The sequence below is a fragment of the Vicia villosa genome, linkage group LG3 (genome assembly GCF_029867415.1).
Source record: "Vicia villosa cultivar HV-30 ecotype Madison, WI linkage group LG3, Vvil1.0, whole genome shotgun sequence".
Classification (NCBI taxonomy): Eukaryota; Viridiplantae; Streptophyta; class Magnoliopsida; order Fabales; family Fabaceae; genus Vicia; species Vicia villosa.
Window position 1 is genome coordinate 67,934,976 of NC_081182.1, and position 19,929 is coordinate 67,954,904.

Genomic DNA, 19,929 nt, shown 5'->3' on the forward strand with positions numbered 1-19,929 from the left:
AAACTCTTGTTGCTACCTTTGGTGCATCAACTAAATCCATCAGTCTTACTTACTTCCAAACTCTTGAATTGTCCCTACACTCTGAGCACAAACACTACTAGACCTTCGAAGTCCTTGTGGTTGCTCAATCATGATCCTACCTACAACACACATAGAATTAGGTTGATCAGGCCTAATACTATATATCGTGATATTAAGAATCATGCTAGTAATAAACACATATGATGCGGGATTTGATTTACTTATGATGTTTCAAGATTGGGTCGAGAAATGACTTGTGTTGATACCAATTGTAACAACCACGTATAATATACATCTAGAATAATATCACACATAATTTTAATTGGTACTGATTCAACATAAGTGCCTATATATATTATGTGTGTGTGTCTCCAAAATACTCAAAATACATCATATGACACATGGTATACATGAGTGCCTAAACAAAAAGCTAAGATATGTACACAGAAGTTATCTAAAACATTGAGATTTTTAAAATATCTTCACACGACTTTACCTTGTTCTTTTTCCTACCTTGAATTACCTGAAAAATTATATAATATAATTGGGGTGAGATAATAATCATAGTGGATTCTCCTATCTTATGGGTCCACTCGGCTCTAAAGGGTTACTATACGATACTCTAACTTAAATCACTCAACTTTATCCTACGTGTATACATTCACACGATAGAATAAAGAGTTGAATATCTATGAGATTCTGCTTCATACGGAAATATATGAACTCAAGTCTGAATAACCAAATAAACCACTACTCAGAGTGCAAACCAAAAAGCATCTTTCCTCGACCGATCTTACATCTAGGACTATGGACCCAGATCACCGATCTCTGTCACGTCGGACATCTTTCCCCGACCTATCCTACGCTTGCGAAAATGGACATGAGTCATGGATGTCCTCTTGGTGAGGAATGTCTTTCCCCGACAATCATCTATCACATAGGCCAAGACACACGGGTCACAAACTTTCCACAATAATAATAGTACTTTCCTCAACAAACACCTCTTACATGGGTCAAGATACGGGTTTTAATCTTTCTACATTAATAAAAAACTTTCCCGACAAGCACCTCTTAAATAGGTCAAGGTCAAAACACATGTCATGGTAGTCCATTTCAATGATTTGTCTATCCTGGTTGCTACTTTACATAAGAGTCGAATTCGAGACAAGGAAGAAAAAGAGGGTTATTCCCTAATACGTGATTACTCTCATCAATAACAACTTGATTATTCTCATCAATTACTACGTGATTATTCTCATCGACCACATTATAATGATATCTGTCCATACAAAGTCGATTAGACTCACATCTAGACTATCATTCACCATCCATGCCATTCAGACACTTCGTAGATGCAACGATTCATCTCAAGTGACAACTCGTTCATGTGTACACATCGAAGTACCTTTCACAATCGAGCATCACAATCTAAGTTATTCATTATAACATAAGTTCACATTTCTTTACGTTCTTAACCTAACTAAGATCTTATGTTAAAGTGATTCATTTTCATATTATTTGATATATTATTGTTCATTTAATGCATATATATATATATATATATATATATATATATATATATATATATATATGTCATAGTATAAGTAAGTTATAGGGCATCCATGGTAGCTTAGAAGCTTCAAACAATTGAGATTAGTCATAAAATAAGGGAGGAAATCGATTGACATTGGGAGTAAATCGATTTACCATCTCACTATCAACGAATTTTGAGAAAAATGAATGCAAATCGATTTACCACCTCCCTGCCAACCAAAAACATGTAAATTAGGCACGTAAATCGATTTCCCTGAGAGGTAAATCAATTTCCTTCTAGAATTTTTCCAGAAAACTCATTTCAAAACACATATTCTCCAACCTCTAACCATTCCTAATCATCTCCAATCATATTCTAACATACTCAAGCATTTCATACCATAAATTCAACACCATAAAAAGATATGCAACCAGGTTTCATCATTTTTTAACATCATTAATCTCGAACAATCCAACACAACTTCTAACACAACAACACCACATCAACATAATATCATGTTATACATAAGCAGCATTAGACATCATGAATTAAAAAACAGTAGATATGAACACAACAAGAATATCATGCTTCAAACATAAATTTCACAAACATAACACAGATTCATAAAATCCTAACTCCCAATTTTCATGAATTTTTCTCCCAAAGCTTAAACTAACTAAAATCCACCTTAAGAGAGGGAGATGATGATGAATTATGATCAGATGAGATTTCGATTTCGATTCCTTCTTTGATCCAAGCAATTCTTCCCTTATTCTCTTCAAGTTTTGCATAAGTTCTCTCTCATTCTCCTTTCTCTTTACTAACTATGACACAAATGAGAAAATGAAGAAAAGAAAGAAAACGAGACAACAAGTAGTAAACTTGTTTGTCTTGTACTGAAAATAATTTGTTCAATGACCATTCTACCCTTGCCAAATTCTTCAAATTCCTAATCCACCCCTTATTAATTAGTAAGAATTTCAAGAATATTTATCACTATAATATTCTCTTAACATACTAATTATCCACTTTGTCACACTTAATAAGGAAATTAACACGTACACTGAGCTTGCAACGAAGTTAAATTAGAAAATGAGGTTGGAAGAAAATGCCACACTTCGCGTGTATAAACAAGAAACGATAAAGATGTTGATAACTTGTCATTGGAGAATAATTCAAGACCGAGGAAATACCCTTATGACATGACACATCTATGTTTCGATTAATGGAACACGAAGTAGTAGAGCGGAATGGAATGGAATAATATTATGTTCCATTGTTTGAATTGGTAAAAAGATGATGAAATGGAGCGAAATATGATGGAATGCATTTCATCTTATTTCATCCAATTCCCTCATTTTTTGTACCATCCAATTTAGAGTGTGTGAAATAGAATGAGACATTTTAAATAAAATAACCAAACAATAAAGTGAGATTTATATTCCATTCTGCTCCGTTTCATTCCACTCTGTCACGTTCCATTCCGTTTCACTATGTTGTGTTTCATCAATCCAAACATAACTTTAGAGTTATATATGCCTACCTCAAGGGCTATGTTAGATGAGATCATATTCTCGACAAATCACATAGGACCGTTCCTTAGAATATTATAGAAAAGACATATATTTTTGTGAGCTTAGAATATCATAGAAAAGACATATATTAATTTTGTACTCACAACAGGTACAATGAGTATCTTAACCACCTCTAGAAGCATATTCACCCTGGAGAATTTCTTCAAGCTCACACCATGGATGGGTATCTTCAATACCTCCCAATCTTTGAAAAAATAAACATAAATTATTGGTTAATTTAATTAACAAATAATAATACTTATACTTTAATAATATTTAAATAACCACTTAATAACATATACCTCTTATTACAATAACTAGAGTGCTACATGATCACATTAACGAAATAGCAGAGACATGTTATTGAAGTGTAAAATGCTCAGCAATTTCACTTTCTTGATGAAGATGATGATCTTCAATAGTTCAGTTACAGAATCAGTATTTCAGTTACAACCATACAGTTTGAGTCTTATCCTATATACCTATATTCACATGCTTACAAATAGCAAATGCAGAGGTGAACTTTAGTAAATCTAGGATGGGCCTTACATCATTAATGAGCCCAATACATTCATACACAGAATAGGCCCATGAGTTTTACCCCATATATTCTAATACTCCCCCTCAAGCTCAATAGGGTTGCTGTGCTGAAACTTTGAGCTTGTCACGAAGATCCTTGAATGCTGAACTGGACAATGGCTTGGTCATTATATCTGCTATTTGTGCTGAGGCTGGGACATGCTGGATTCGAAGTTTGTGTGCTGCTACCCGCTCTCGTACAAAATGGATGTCAAGATCAATGTGCTTGGTCCTAGCATGTAAAACTGGATTGTGACTTAGCAATACTGCACTCAGATTATCACATAGCAGTGTAGGAGGAAAACACTTCACTTTTAGCTCTGCAAGTAGTGATTGAAGCCATAGAAACTCGGATGTAGTGTGTGCCAAGGCTCTATACTCAGCTTCAGCACTTGATCTGGCTACTAGAGTTTGCTTTTTGGAGCTCCAGGAAATCAGATTTGGTCCAACAAATATACATGAGCCAGAGGTGGATCTGCGATCATCAGGGTCATTAGCCCAATCTGAGTCACTATAGGCTCTCATTGAAAGATCCTGGTTAGCTTTGGCTGGTGAGATCAATAGACCAAGAGTGCTTGTGCCACTGAGATACCTTAGAATTCTTTTAACCATGGACCAATGACTGTCTAAGGGATTTGACATGTACTGACAGGCTTTATTCACACAGTAGGACATGTCAGGTCTTGTTAAGGTGATGTACTGCAGGGCTCCAACAATGGATCTATACATCAAGGGATCCTTCATAACATCTGTGCCAAATTTGCTTGGTTTGTGATGACTGAGCATAGGAACAGCTACTCCATTTGCTTCTTCCATGTTCACTTTGGCAAGTAAATCTCTGATGTACTTGGTTTGTGTGAGCAGTATTGAACCATTGAGTTGGTAATTAACTTTGATGCCCAGGAAATAAGTTGGTTTGCCAAGCTTTTTAAGAGCAAATTCTTGGTGCAGTTTGGAAATTACTTGATGAATCAGAGTAAGAGATGAGCCTGTTATAAGTATATCATCTACATATACTAGAACATAGAGGTTAATACCTTGATGACTGTAGAGAAAGAGAGAATGGTCACATTTGCTAGCCACAAAGCCAAGCTGAAAGAGTGTTTTGTATAGCTTCTCATACCAAGATCGAGGCGCCTGTTTGAGTCCATATAAGGCCCTGTTCAGTTTGCATACTAGACTTTTGTTGTCACTCTCAAATCCTGGTGGTTGGCACATGTAGACTTCTTCCTCCAAAGATCCATTGAGGAAGGCATTATTGATGTCAACCTGTTGGATGTCCCACTGATAGGTTAAGGCCAAGGTAAGGAGAACTTTTATTGTTGCAGGCTTGATAACAGGAGAGAATGTTTCATTGTAGTCAAAGCCAAATTGTTGATTGAAGCCTTTGGAAACTAATCGAGCTTTGTATTTGTTGAGAGTCCCATCTGAGTTTTCTTTTGTTCTGAATACCCATTTGCATCCTATTGCTTTTCTGTGAGGAGGAAGAGGAGTTAGAGTCCATGTGTGTTTGGACAGAAGGGCTTTGTATTCTTGTTGCATAGCCTCACACCAATGAGGTTGTGATAGGGCCTGCTTAACAGTGGTAGGTTCAGTGTGAGCCAAGAATACTTTAGGCTTCAGACTGCCAGTTTTGCCCCTAGTCACCATGGGATGTCTATTTGATACAGGTGGTACATTAGAAACAGGGGTTTTTGAGGGTGACTTTTCAGGCACTGAGAGGGTGTGGGACCTGCTAGGTGATGCAGAGTTAGCCCTTAGAGTGACCTCAGGATTTTCCAAGATTTGGGCAGACTCATTTTGAGACAGGGCTTGAGGAATATCATTTGTGTTAATAGGTGTTTGCCCTGCTGGATTTTCAGACATGGACTGTTGGTTATTGTTGAGTTGAGGATCAGAATTTTGTGTAGTGGACTGAGTGACTCTGGTGTGTTGATTTGACAGGGTGTTTGACTGGGAGGACCTTGACTGGATATTGGTGTTGACTGAAGGATTAAAGAGGCAGCTCTGCTGCAACTTTAGTCTGGAAGATGTTTGTGAATTTGTACTTTCTGACTGGTTCTTGTTTCCTAATAGATTGTGGTATGGAAACTGATTTTCATCAAAGACTACATCCTTTGAGATGAAGATCTTACCTTCATGGTTCATGCATTTATGGCCCTTGTGATGTGGAGAGATGCCTAAATAAAGGCAAGGATCACTTCTAAACTGCAGCTTGTTCCTGTTAAAGGGTCTAAGATGGGGAAAGCAAAGGCATCCAAATGTTCTAATGCCATTATAATCAGGTAGGACTTTGAACAAGGCATGAAAAGGAGAAGAAAATTCAGGGAAGTTGGATGTAGGTAATCTGTTTAGAAGATAGACAGCATGAGTAAAGCTATGGTCCCAATAGGTTACAGGAATTTTAGCATGAGCAAGAAGTGTGAGGCCCATCTCTATAATGCTCCTATGTTTTCTTTCCACAGTGCCATTTTGGTGTGAAGTGTGTGGACAAGTGAGTCTATGCACTATGCCTAGCTCATTTAAAAGTTTGGTGAGGGGTCTAAACTCACCTCCATAATCTGTTTGGGCAGCTTTAATGAGTGTATTAAACTGAGTTTGGACATATTTAAGAAACTGTTTAAAGAGACCTAAGACTTCAGACTTTTGTTTCAGAAAGTATACCCAAGTGTACTTGGTGTATGTATCAACTATGGCCATATAATAAAGGTACCCTTGACTGGACAGTTCAGGAGAGGGCCCCCACAAGTCAATATGCACAAGTTCAAATGCAGATTTATAGATTGTATTAGACAGAGGTGCATGTATTTTATGTGACTTTCCAATACTACATGAATTACAGAAATCAATGCATTTATTATTTGTGGAAGAGATATTACACATATTCAGAATAGCCTTGAGAGAAGCAGAATTTACATGTCCTAACCTATTGTGCCAAAGGGACAATTTATTTACAACAGTATTAGACAAAGCAATAAAGTGACCTTGGGAAGACAAATTGACATTGTTGGAAGTAGGAGAATGCACTTGTTGCTGAGGGAAGCAATATAGGCCACTGGTATCCAGGAATCCTTCTAGAAGAACCTCCTTAGATACCTGAGATTTAACAAGGCAGCTATTAGAATGAAACTCAAAGAACACATTGTTGTCTTTTGCAAATTTTGAAACAGACATTAGGTTTCTAGTGATGCCAGGGACATGAAGCAAATGCTTCAGGGAAAGATTTACATTAGGAGTTATAGAGGACCTAAGATCTGCTGAGCCTACAGATTTGATGGAAAGGCCATGGCCATTACCTACTAGAACTTTATTTGAGCCATTATAACTATATGCATTAGAAAGAAAGGAACTATTAGGAGTTAGATGGTGAGAAGCACCTGAATCAACAAACCATGCTTGTGACTCCAAATTGGAAGGGATTTGTAGGTCATCTTGGTGAGCTAGGAATGCTGAAGCTTGAATGGAGCTGGACTCGGGTTCCTTCTTTTCCTTTTGAGCTTGCTCAGTTTGAGTCGGAGCCTGGTTCTTTGACTGTGAGGGCTCGAAGGTTTCATCGTATCTTTGCCAGCAATCCATGGCAGCATGGCCATATTTGCCACATAATTGGCATGTGGGCCTGTTTCCTGTAGTATAGTTGGTTCTTGCTCTTCCTCTAGTTCTTCCTCTGAAGGATCCTCTGCCCCTGAAGTTCTGGGAACCACCTCTGGTGGATTTGGGAATGTCAGTGTCAGCAGAGTGAGCTAGATTTGCTGTGGCATTGGTGAGGGAAAGCTCTTGACGATATTTGTCAAGCTGAGCTTCTTGAACATACAACAGGGCTTCAATCTCATACAATGATGGTGGTTCAATTTTGCCATAAACCATCATAATGAATGGATTGTACTCCTCAGGGAGCCCTTGAAGAATGGCATCTATTTGATCATGTTCAGATATGGGTTCACCCACCGCGAGGAGCGCATCAGATATAGCACGGATTCGAAGGACGAATTTAGAGATTGACCTGTTTGCTTTCTTTGTGATCTTCAATTCAGCTCGCAACTGGTGAACTCGGGCTCTCATAACAGCAGTGAAGTATTTGTGGATTTGATCCCAAATTTGGTACGAGTGCTTGCAAGATAGTACCCGAGGTAGAACGGATTCTGAAATCGTGGATAGCAGCCATGTGAATAAAGCTTGATCTTGGACAATCCAAGATTCGTATTCATCAGAATGGACATTAGCAAGACGATCTTCGTCTGTTTTGAACATGGGAGGAATCTGTGGATTGACAACAAAGCGATGAAGTTTGTGAGCTAGTATGATACCTTCAACTTGTTGATTCCACAGCAAAAAATTCTTCTCTTGGAGTTTGATGGACAATTTTGGACCAAACACGGTATGGTTGGACGAGTTTCCAAACGGTGATGGCTGAGTTGCAGTGTTGTGCAGCGTTTCCGAATTTTCCGGTGATGCAGCCATTGATGATGCTTCTCTGAAGCTCGAAGGATGATTCTTGAACTGAAGAAGGTTGAAGAAGCTTGCGATTGAGAAATCGATGGAGCTTCGTGCGACGATAAGCAGCGGAAGTTAGAGAGGATCGACGACGATTGATACCATATTGAAGTGTAAAATGCTCAGCAATTTCACTTTCTTGATGAAGATGATGATCTTCAATAGTTTAGTTACAGAATCAGTATTTCAGTTACAACCACACAGTTTGAGTCTTATCCTATATACCTATATTCACATGCTTACAAATAGCAAATGCAGAGGTGAACTTTAGTAAATCTGGGATGGGCCTTACATCATTAATGAGCCCATTACATTCATACACAGAATAGGCCCATGAGTTTTACCCCATATATTCTAATACATGTCAGAGGGTCCTTCTAAGAACCTATCTATCACTTGATCTCCATTTGTGCTCAAATAGTTCTCATGATCATGCCGAGGAAGATGCTCAAGCATCTAAGCATCATCTTCCTCTTCTAACTGATAAAACACTTCAACTTGTGTCTCATATACAACCTCCATCTCACACTCCTGAGCATGAACATCCAATATATAATATGTGACACACAAATTACATTTATTTATCCTTATATGATGAGGGGCTGTAAGAGAAAATCTAACTGCTCTAATCACCTTGTGCCTAGAATCTTCTCCATCACCATATGTGTTAACTAGATGTGAGAGAGACCTATCACCTGACCTATAAGACAAATAATATGGCTATCAATTCCTATAGTTACCACAAAATATATACGATGAAAGTTTAGACAATTTATTCAAATGAATTCTTTAAAAAATACACACAAATTCTATATATTTATTAGTATACCATATTTACTAAAATATGTGAAGGTTACCCTTGCACCCTACCACGTTTTAGTAAAAACGTGACACCCTATCAGAAAACGTGACACATTTTGTAATATATAGCTCAAAAACATATACGTGGGTACCACATTTATTGATAAATGTGAAAAATTATAGAAATATACTACCTTTCATAAAAATGCAGGCTCCACACACAGTTAATATAAAAATAAGAAGATATTTTTTTTTTTATAAGCAAAAGATATATTTCACAAGCACTAGGGGTGCTTAACCCAAATATAAGAAAAGGAAAGGAGACGAAATTCAAATCCACCCAACCAACCAACCAAGCCTAATTCAAATCCACCCAACCAACCAACCAAGCCTAAAACAAATTAGAGGAAGAAAGGTCTTTGATCGATAAACCAATCTTCCCTAGACAAATTATAAATTCCCTTATGAGAAGCAAGGAACCAATCCCAAGATAAAGATTTAAACACACTAAACCCATCAAAAATATTGGGATAATCTCTTTGATGATTGCCGAAGGAGCCTTATATAAGGAGAAAAAAATATTGGGATACTCGACAAAATGGAATTCAAAAGCACCACCCTCCCACCAAAGGATAAATGTTTATGATGCCACCCCCCTAATCTCCTCCGCAACCTAGATACAATAGGGCGCCACACCGCACACCTCCTCGGATTAACACCAATCGGAATGCCAAGAAACACAAAAGAGGCGGAACCAATCTCGAAATTGAGAAAAGAAGAAGCGGCTTGAATAAATCCGGAGTCAAGATTAATACCAAAAAGCTTACTCTTATGCAAGTTAACTCTCAATCCGGAAACAAGCTCAAAGCCCCTAAGAATCGCCTTAAACGTCCAAAGATTATTCCAAGAATCTTCTCCAATTAAGACGGTTTCATCCGCAAATTGAAGGATTTCTAAAGAATGATGCGAATCTAAAGGAAAACCTCTAAATTCACCCAAAGATGAAGCCTCCTTAACCATCCTCGCAAGACCTTCCGCAACCAATAAAAAAAGAAAGGGAGAAAGCGGACAACCTTGCCTAAGACCACGAGAAACCTCAAAATCCCGAGTGGGACTACCATTGACAAGGATAGACAATGAGCTAGTAAAGATGAGAGCACGAATCCAACTTTGCCACTTTGAGCCAAACCCCATTCTGCGTAACAAGTAACTAAGGAAGTCCCAAGAAACACAATCATAGGCCTTTTCGAAGTCCACCTTAACCATCATACAACTCTTCTTGAATCTCTTAGAATAATCCATCAACTCATTCAAGATGAGCCTCCATCCATCATGTTCCTATTAGGAATGAAAGCGGATTGACATTTTGAAACAAGATTATTGACAACCAACTTCAACCGAGACGCCAAAATTTTAGTCAAAATCCTATACATACTACCCACAAGACAAATATACTCTTGTATAAAATAGTTTTACACTAATCGGTACTATGTATCATATCAAATCATCCACCATCATTTAATATAAAATAAGAGAAAAATAGGAGAGACAGGGCACACGGACCTAGATTACCTGAAGTCAAAAAAATACACATTCACGCATAATTGTCCGTTTGACCAAAATCAAATAATTTTGTTTCAAGACAAATAATTTTGAAGAAACTAAATTTAATTTTTTAAATCATAGGAACAAAATCAAAGCGTCCAAAATATTCTAACAGCGTGAAAACCAAAAAGAAAGTAGTTTTCATGCAATTTTATCATATATATAAAACGCGGTTAAAATGTACTACACATATACAAAATCTAAAAAAATGCAGTACAAATACAAAAAATTAATATTATAAAAATGAACTTACTTGTGAATGTCATAATAAATTATAGAGAAATGATAAAACTAATAAAAAAGTTTTGAAATATGTAAATAATGTACAAAAATAAATTGTTTCAATTCGTTTTACATTAACAACAATATTGTCATTTCGTAAATAACATAGAGTAGGTGTGGTGGATAGAATACTCAATACTGAATTATTGAAAAGGAAATTAATAATAAAAAATTAAAAGCGATGTTATCCGGGTCAACAGCCCATACCCGAAACCAACTACCATCCTACCGACCATTGCCAAGTTACAAGCGTAGCCGCGGCAGCAATATTTCTAGCCCTAGTTCACAAATATCTTCTCTATAAAACCCAACTTATTTTCTCTTATCAACAACTCATCCTTCTCTTTTACTTATATTTCCAGGATTTTAGATCTATGTCTTAATGCTTACATTTTCTCTTATTTTCGTCTTTATTTCGTTAATTTTGTTTGACATTTGTTCTATTGCTGCGAAATTCCATCCGCATGCGACACATGTCGTGGGCATGACGGCCATCTTTTGCACAAATCGATTAAAAGCTTTTACTTATACACCATCTGTGTGTATTTTATAAGCTGCTTCTACAAAAGAGGTTTTTGTGATTGGTTTTATTTCCATACTTCCATTAACCTCTATCGCATAAGAAGCGTACATTTTTTTATAACTTTTTTCATCTTTTATTCGGTTAGATCCATTTTTCTTTTACTATTTTTAGATATTATGATAGAATATTCATGGATACGAAAGTACAGGAGTTTTTTTACTTTGCTGAGAATAAAGGCCCAGATTTGACAAAATTGAAAAGTACTCTAGAAAAGCATGTTCATAATCTTTACGGATCTCTTTTTTATTTTCCATATTTGATGATAAATCTCATTTTCTTATCTGTTATCTGTTTACAGAAAAACATGTTCCGGTTCATATCGTGGAACCCACACAACCGGCTCATATCGTGGAACCCACACAACCTAATCGGTAAATAAAATAACCAAGTAAAAATTGTTTTTTTTCCTTGAATAACTCTAAATTCATAGACAAATGTATATCGTTTTAAAGCTTTTTCAATGTTTTATGGAAACCAATACAATAGTATATTTAAAAAAAACTTATATAAGTATATGGAAGAACATACACGTTACACCTTTCTTTCCTTTCCCTATAAGGGAGTACCTTATTAACATATTAAAATAAGATCCGTAACATTTAACAGAAAATTAACCGAGTTGAATTTTTAGATTCACTAAAACTATTCTCTAAAGTGGATGTGTCATGTGGATATGAGGTGTGTAGTGATTGTGAGATAGCATGACCATAGTTTAAATAATTTCATGGTTCCGTTCAGTTTTTTAAAGATCTTTAAGGTCTAATGATAAGCTCTTTTTAATTAGGGCTGAAAATATGTCAGCCCTAACCGATCTACCAGGGTTAATATTTTTATATAAGTTTATATTTTTATATCTATTAAAAATAGATTAAATGTGTTTATATACATATATATTAGAAAAATATTAAATAGATTAACTTTTATATATATATATATATATATATATATATATATATATATATATATATATATATATATATATATATATATATATATATGTATATATATTAAAACATTTGACTAAAAGGTTGGTCTATAGATTGACTTATATATGTATATATATTGAAACATTGACTAAAAGGTTGGTCTATACATTCATAGGACAATCTTTAAGACATATTTAGTAGTATGTATTAATTAAAAATCTTAATAAGAAACATAATTTTAAATAAGCTTTAAGCCATATCAGATTTTTATAGTTTAGACTCATATCTTTTAATTTAAAATATTGATTTATTGAGTGTCATTACCACCAAAATTTCAAATTAAAAAATTGAAATAATCATTTAAATCTCACTCTTTTACTAACAATACATATATATTTTAAATTTGTGTATAAGATTAATTATATGAAATGACAAATAAATTTACATAATAATTTAAAATTATATAAAAATTAAGGATATTATGTTATTTTAGGTGGGGTGGGGACTCCACGGTGCGAGGATATTTACGCCACCCCTGTTTCCGAAGTGTCTTCGGGAAAACTTTGTTCTCCATCTCTGTCCCGGCGCGGAAAAATTCTCTGTCTCTAGAGTCCCAAACGGAGAAATTAGGAGATCCCCGCTAACGGAGACAAGTTGACATCCCTAGAATTATGTTTATACTTGAAAATTTTGTTAGTTCAGCAAAAAAATGCTTTGCTTATGTAGGCCAGAGACGACAACTTCTTCTACGGATTTCTGTATAAATTTTACGGAGTTCTTCACCACTGATGCTATATAGTTATTGTTATTGTTTGTTATAGTTATGCTAATGGAAGGTCTGGGTTATCCAGGTTAGAGCTGTCAAAATGGGTTCGGCCCATCGGACCGACCCATAAGCCCTACAATTTAGCACGGGCCGGGCTGCAAAATACCTTAAAAAACACGACCCTGTCTTTTTGGGCCAGCCCACCGAACATATGTTTTTTATGGGCGGGGCCGGGCCAAGCGGGCTTCGGGCGGGCCCATTAGAAAAAGATTTTGGAAAAATTTTGAGGAAAAAAGATTGATATGAGATATGATTTTATAAATGTGTTTTCAAGTCATAAAGAAAAGTTAAAGAGGATCAAGATATATTTGGAAGATGGTGTTATCAAAGAAATGATCGTGAGATGGAGAGAAAATTTGATAACTATTGGTGATAATATTAAGTTACTTTATACTTTTACATGGATGATTTTGTGTTATTCATATATATATATATATATATATATATATATATATATATATATATATATATATTTATGGATAAATATTTTAAACATCACTTATATACGTTTATGATGACTCTCTACTTATGTTGTATTGCTTTTATCCATTACATCCTTTATATAAAATTAAAATTATAATATTGAAGTACGGGTCGGGCTGACCCATCGGGCCGCACGGGGCTTTAAAATATGGGTCGGCCTCATTTTATGTGGTCCATTAAGCAATTGGGTTGGGCCGGGCCAACCCATTAAAAAACGTTGGCCCACTAGGCCGAAGCGGGCTGGGCCGGGCCAGCCTTGAATTTTATTTATTATATTACTATTGAAGACCTTCAATACATAAATAAATAAATTTAAATATCTTATACACAATAAAATATTGACAAATGAAACACATTTTTTATATTCCTAAATTCTTCTCACAGTGTCATATTGAAGACCTTCAATACATAAATAAATAAATTTAAATCAAACACACGCTTCTGATTATTGTTAAATAATATACTTACATAAGTTGTAATTTTTTACGTGATTCTCAATAAAGAGAGAGAGCCTTGGAGACGAATATTTTCAAAACTTGTAAGCGTAGAAAGAGGAAGAGGCTCGTACACGTTTCTGAAAAAGTTAGTGGATTGTGTAAAGAGAAAAGTAGCTATTTATGTTAGATTTCGGGAACGCCAAAAATCTCTTAGATGCTGAAAAACCTTGAAGTATGGGACAATGATGACAATTAGGGCGCTACGAGTACCAATATAAATAATCATGAGACTTTAAGACATTTCTCGAGACACATAAGTTGATGGGTCCAATGGCTGACACATGTCTCCTTAGAATGGGCACATCACCCATTCATGACAAGCGTCAAATTTGCAGCTAGGTTGTTATTTGTGAGAAGGGAACGAAGATTAGAGAATGCACCCATGGACACTAGAGACTATATGGTGAGAAGGTTAACAATAGACGATTTTGCCCCTCTTGATAACTAAGTCAGATTAGTCTGAACGATTTCGCTCTTAAGGAATTCACCCCTTCCGATCTCATATTTGGAAGACTATTTACACTTCAGAATTATTAGTTAAACACAGAGATAACGAGTCATGTCTAGGTTTAAGTTGGACATGTGCACTTCTAAATTTATGCGCGATATAGACTACCTCAAGGGCAGAATATTCCAAACCAACATTTATGTATATTTATGTCTCCCTAACACAATAAGTACGGGATAATTGACTATTATGACCATTGAACAACATTTAATTGTGCTTGCCCCCTTTCTCCAATCAGGATGAAGGAATCACTATAAAAGGGATGTACATCAAACCATAACAAAACAAACTTAATACGAAGTGGCCTACTGTGACTATTTCTAATTAGCGTGATCAGAACCTAAGTTACACAAGAACACCAACAAATATTCTTCCTCATCCGCATATGCAAAAGTGTCATTTTGATCCTAGAATAGTCTAATTGCCTCAGTTTCTCTTATCTTAATTATGTGCATATACTTGAGAAAAACAAGAACATCGAGAACATCATTTAGAACACGTGTCTGCCATACGTAGAGGTAGAGTTGTAAACAAAATCTTCAATAACAAATTTCTGAAACCATCATTTATAATCCGAAAGAGTCAAAGGATTAGTAAATGTTCAACTAGAGTCTATAGTTTACACCCAAAAAAAAATTACAAGCACATGTACAGATTCTGCCAAAAGATTAAGTTTGGGTGCTTTGATATGTAAGATGACATTGTTCACAAATTTTACAAGAAATTCTTTACTTCACTGCATTGATGGGGAAGCAGATGGTATAAATCTCATGAGGAAGCTTGAAAGAGACCAAATGCAAATAACACCAAGGAATTGTAGAACATTTAGAAGGGTACCCAAAGAGCTGTTTATAGCCATGTTGTGTGGAGTTAACTCAGCTCCTCTAACTGTAAATGATAAAGCTGTCACCAATTGTGCTGCTCTATTTAGTTGATGCAACCTATACACCTGTTAATAACAATTTATAAGCTCGGATTATGAAGATGTTATTCAGACAACCAATTATGTAATACTAGATAAATCTACTTAACTATATCCATTCTTTTTACCAGAAAGACAATATACAGAATAGTCGTAACTGAGGAAAGGAATGTTCTTACTTGAAAGATTAATGGAATTGCAGACCATGAAGGTGACTTCCGATATTTAGCATACTGCTCAAATGCAAATTGGACAACTATGCCAACCAAGTATGGAGCAAGAGTTGCAGAGGCTGCAGGGCCTGTCCATGGCCAGACCAAACCCATAGTCACCATGGGAATTACAAGACTAAGTACTAAGGTAGCAACAGAAGAGATTCTCTGTCCCAGTTGAGGGGGCAGAGTATCAGTATTTTTCACTGCAGTAGCCAACTGTACTGGTCTTCGTAAATGATCCAGTAGAACAAGAAACGCAGCAACACCGCCATAGAAAATTGCTTCTGTGAAGAATAATATGAGGAAATCTGGAGATGAAGAAAGAAAATATTTCAGAGTTCAAAGAAGACATCACAATACAAAGCTAGGAAAGAAATAAATTATCATAAAAAATACTATGCACAACAAGGAATCGAGCATTACAGTCTTTGAGAATATATCATCTCACAAACCAAAACTACCAATGTTGTAGCATAGTTCACAACAACTACACTAATTACGAACTCTTTCCATGACATTCGACAAATATCTCCAATTATTAAACCAATTTCAATTTGATTAAATGTCTGGTTGAACATTGGTACTGATTGCAAAATTTATCATCCATTATGTGCTTGTATTTATCAATTTCCATTTTTTCCTAATCACCAAACGATTGAACATGGGAAGATGTCTTCCCTGGCATCATCTCCTTCTAATACTTCCAAACACAATCAGTTCTCTTATATCCGTCGGTTTTTATCATCAGGTGCTTAGTCGATTAAAGGAGATGCTGCTGACTTACCAAGAAGTACACCCATATTGCAGAAAACAATCCACATATAAATATATAGTAAGGTATGCACATTGTCGTAGACAAAGCAATACAGCACTGAATACTTAAAACGAATAAACAAAAAAGAGTTTTTTATTCCAAAGAAAAGTTACCTGTTAACAGAGAGTCCTCAAAAATGATGGAAAGCAATTTACGCAAATAGAGTGAAGGAAAAATGAAAGAAGCCACAAGGACTGCAGGGCCCACAAACCACAATATGCTATTTTGACTCCTCTCTGGATTCGATAAAAGAATCTCACCATCTCTTCTGTATGGGCGGTTATAGAATGATATTAAACCTGGTTTTCCATCACTCCCTGATAATTGAAAAGACGGGTTGCTAGCAGGAGAGATATCTTGATCAATATTATCGTTGTCTTCTGGCACTGAAGCAGCTTCTTTAAGCTCATTGTATTGTGACTGATCGTCGGAGACAACAAAAGGAGCATTTTGCTGTTTCTGGAACCTCCGTTTTAACTGCGGCCTTCCGTTCATAAACCTATATTGGCATGATTTACCTAACCATGACTCTTAAGACAAAAACAACAGAAAGTTAATAAAGACATACCCAAAGAAGTGCGTATAAAATATTGGGCAAACTACAGCTCACACCCTTCAACTTGGGTCCATATTCATTCAATAAGATTTGAATTGTGCTATGACCCCCTGTGAACTTCACACTTTATGGCAAAAAAACAACCTCCGTTAAGCAAACGCTTATAAACATCTATGGGACTGTCACTGCAACAACAAAGATATTGGGGAAATTGCAAATGTATCCTAATTAAAATGCTACCATTCAGTACTTTAAAGTTCAAACATTACCATAATTCATGGTTTTTTAATGAAATATACTTTCAAAAAAACTGTGATGTTCAGCGGTCAATTGCTCTGTTTCAAACTCCTAAGGCCTAATTTTTACAAATGTGCAAGTAACCATTCATATCCAAATTGGTATGTCTTTTAAAGATATGTGCATTTAAGTTGGACAGAATACAGACCAAGCAATAAATAAGCAAACTACCTTTAGTGTATATCCGCAGCTGAGAACTTGTTATCTGGTTGAGAAGCAACCCTTGTGATAAGCTCAACTGAATATTAAATGAAAAGAAACAACAGTAAGATGAAAAATAAACAAGGCTATATTCAAAGATAGAATCAAAAGCAATTTTTGCATAACAGCATGATAATATGGACCAGTGTAGTCAAAAGCGGCCAGTAGCGGTGCTATCCCGTATAGCGGTGTATAACACTATAGTGGCCGCTACAGAATAAATTGTTGGATAGCAGACCATAGTGGTTCCCGGTCTGGAGCAGTTTCTGGCCCGCTATCCTAAAAAACCAAAATTGCCCCTTAAATTTTCAACATTTTAAGGATAATTATGAGTTTTTCAATCAAATAGAGCAGTCATCCCACTACACGCTATCCCACTTTTGGGATTGGCCGCTCGGCGCCGCTATCCGGGAATGACTACTCTGACATGAACTTTGTTAGAAATTTGGTACGATAATCCTGGATATCTTCGAAGAAACGTGTTCGTTCACTTTCCGAACAAAGTATTTTGACCTTATTCTTGTCTGGGTTCACGAAATCTTTGCGGGGATAATTCTCGAAGAGCAATCTGTTTTCTAACAATAGAGAACAGATCAGAATGTAGAGAGGAAGTATGATTTCGTATATCAAAATCGAGGCCAAATGACTCCTTATATAGGAGACCAATAACAGAAAACGAACAGACACACCTTTTCGGAAAAGAACTGTCATGTTTGTTGGGAAAGGGTACAACTATTCAAACGAATTTTTCGAACGGGGCGCTGCCCCTTGGACCCCGGCAGGGCGCTGCCCCGCACCCCGCCAGGGGCTCTGCCCCTTGGACCTCGACGGGGCGATGCCCCGCACCCTGCCAGGGGCTACGCCCCTTGGAACCCCGTTTCTATTATTCGTATTCAATTACACGTTTGGCTCGACGAGCGTGCACTCCACACTACCCTAACTCGTTTCAAACTTAACGCATAATTGCATTGGCCTATAGTAAATCACATTACTACCAAAATACATTGATGATACTAAAATCACCAACAAACTTAATCCGACAGTTGTTACTCAAATAGAAAATTCAAATAAATTGCTTGATTGGAAGTTGTTACTCAAATAGAAAATTCAAATAAATTGCTTCATTGGAAGTTCATACTTCAGCTTATGAGAAAAGCACAGAGTGAAAAATGGAAAAAATTATACAAAAGCCATGTCTATGTATCATCATTAGTAAACAATTATGCATATAGTCATTAGTCTTCAACACGTGTTATCATTATAAATATCTCACATCAACTGATAGATAAAAATTGAACTGTATAAACCCTAGACTATTCTCACAAAAAATATGAACACGAGAATATATTTGCAATAAATTCCAGATTCTATGAGATTCAATTCAAGGCTTTGATCAAGAGACGATAAAACATATCCTCAATTCGTTCACAGTTCTTTCATGAAATTAACGCAAGAAAGCAACAACATTAGTATTGGTGAGATAAATAACGAAAAATCCCTAAAAAGAGGGGGAAGAAAAGTAAGGTACCTGACGGTGACGGAGAGAAGAGCGTTGAAAAGGAGAAGGCGGCAAAGAATGAAACGAGGAAGCAAGTGAAGAACTCGTACTAGTAGTAGTATTCATATTTGACATAACTAAGAACTCGACTAATTTGTATCTGATTATGATGGTTCGGAAAGAAGCAAGAAGAAGAAGAAGGAAAGTTTGATGAAACTAAAGAAAAATCGGTGGCGGTTATTCATCTAGTCATTGTGAGTGAGTGGAAGGAGGTGAGGACGATGGTGAAGTGAAGTGAACTGTAACAAACAGCCGCCGCTGACTCGAAGTGGTTTCTTTGCAAACAACCTGCCCGGGCCGGCATTTTCCAACATATTATAAATAAGTTATTTTACAGCCACCAAATTGGTAAAATAATAATAATAATAATAATAATAATAATAATAATAATAATAATAATAATAATAATTGTTCTGGACTGGGCCAAGGTTAGGCCCAATATAGTTTCGGCCCAGTAAACCTCAGAGGCCCACGTTCCTCCATGACCCTCTTCTGCACCTAGGATGCCCACCTTAGACATGCTCGGCTGCCCCGTATCCCCGGAGCATGTAGCACCCGACATGATCGTGTGTTCCCCGTGAGCCAGCGCTCAGCACTAACATTCCCACGAGCACCTCCGTTGCCGAGGACCCTGCTCCGCGCAGGGCTCCTTCATA

At 36.3% G+C, this 19,929-nt stretch overlaps 1 protein-coding gene and 1 long non-coding RNA gene across 2 annotated transcripts; both read right to left on the reverse strand.

Annotated features, from left to right (window-relative positions):
- Positions 1-3,162: 3,162 nt before the first annotated feature.
- Positions 3,163-3,490, reverse strand: LOC131656026 (uncharacterized). The gene is made up of 2 exons (XR_009299951.1): positions 3,432-3,490; positions 3,163-3,334 (listed from the first exon to the last, which is right to left on the reverse strand). It is a non-coding gene; the product is annotated as an uncharacterized LOC131656026 (long non-coding RNA).
- An 11,785-nt stretch (positions 3,491-15,275) lies between these two features.
- Positions 15,276-19,576, reverse strand: LOC131661773 (uncharacterized). Its single transcript, XM_058931390.1, has 5 exons — positions 19,244-19,576; positions 17,686-17,752; positions 16,775-17,191; positions 15,812-16,155; positions 15,276-15,659 (listed from the first exon to the last, which is right to left on the reverse strand). The coding sequence occupies exons 1-5, from the start codon at positions 19,346-19,348 to the stop codon at positions 15,444-15,446; spliced, it is 1,149 nt and encodes a 382-aa protein (XP_058787373.1). The 5' UTR covers positions 19,349-19,576; the 3' UTR covers positions 15,276-15,443.
- Between the last annotated feature and the right edge of the window lie 353 nt (positions 19,577-19,929).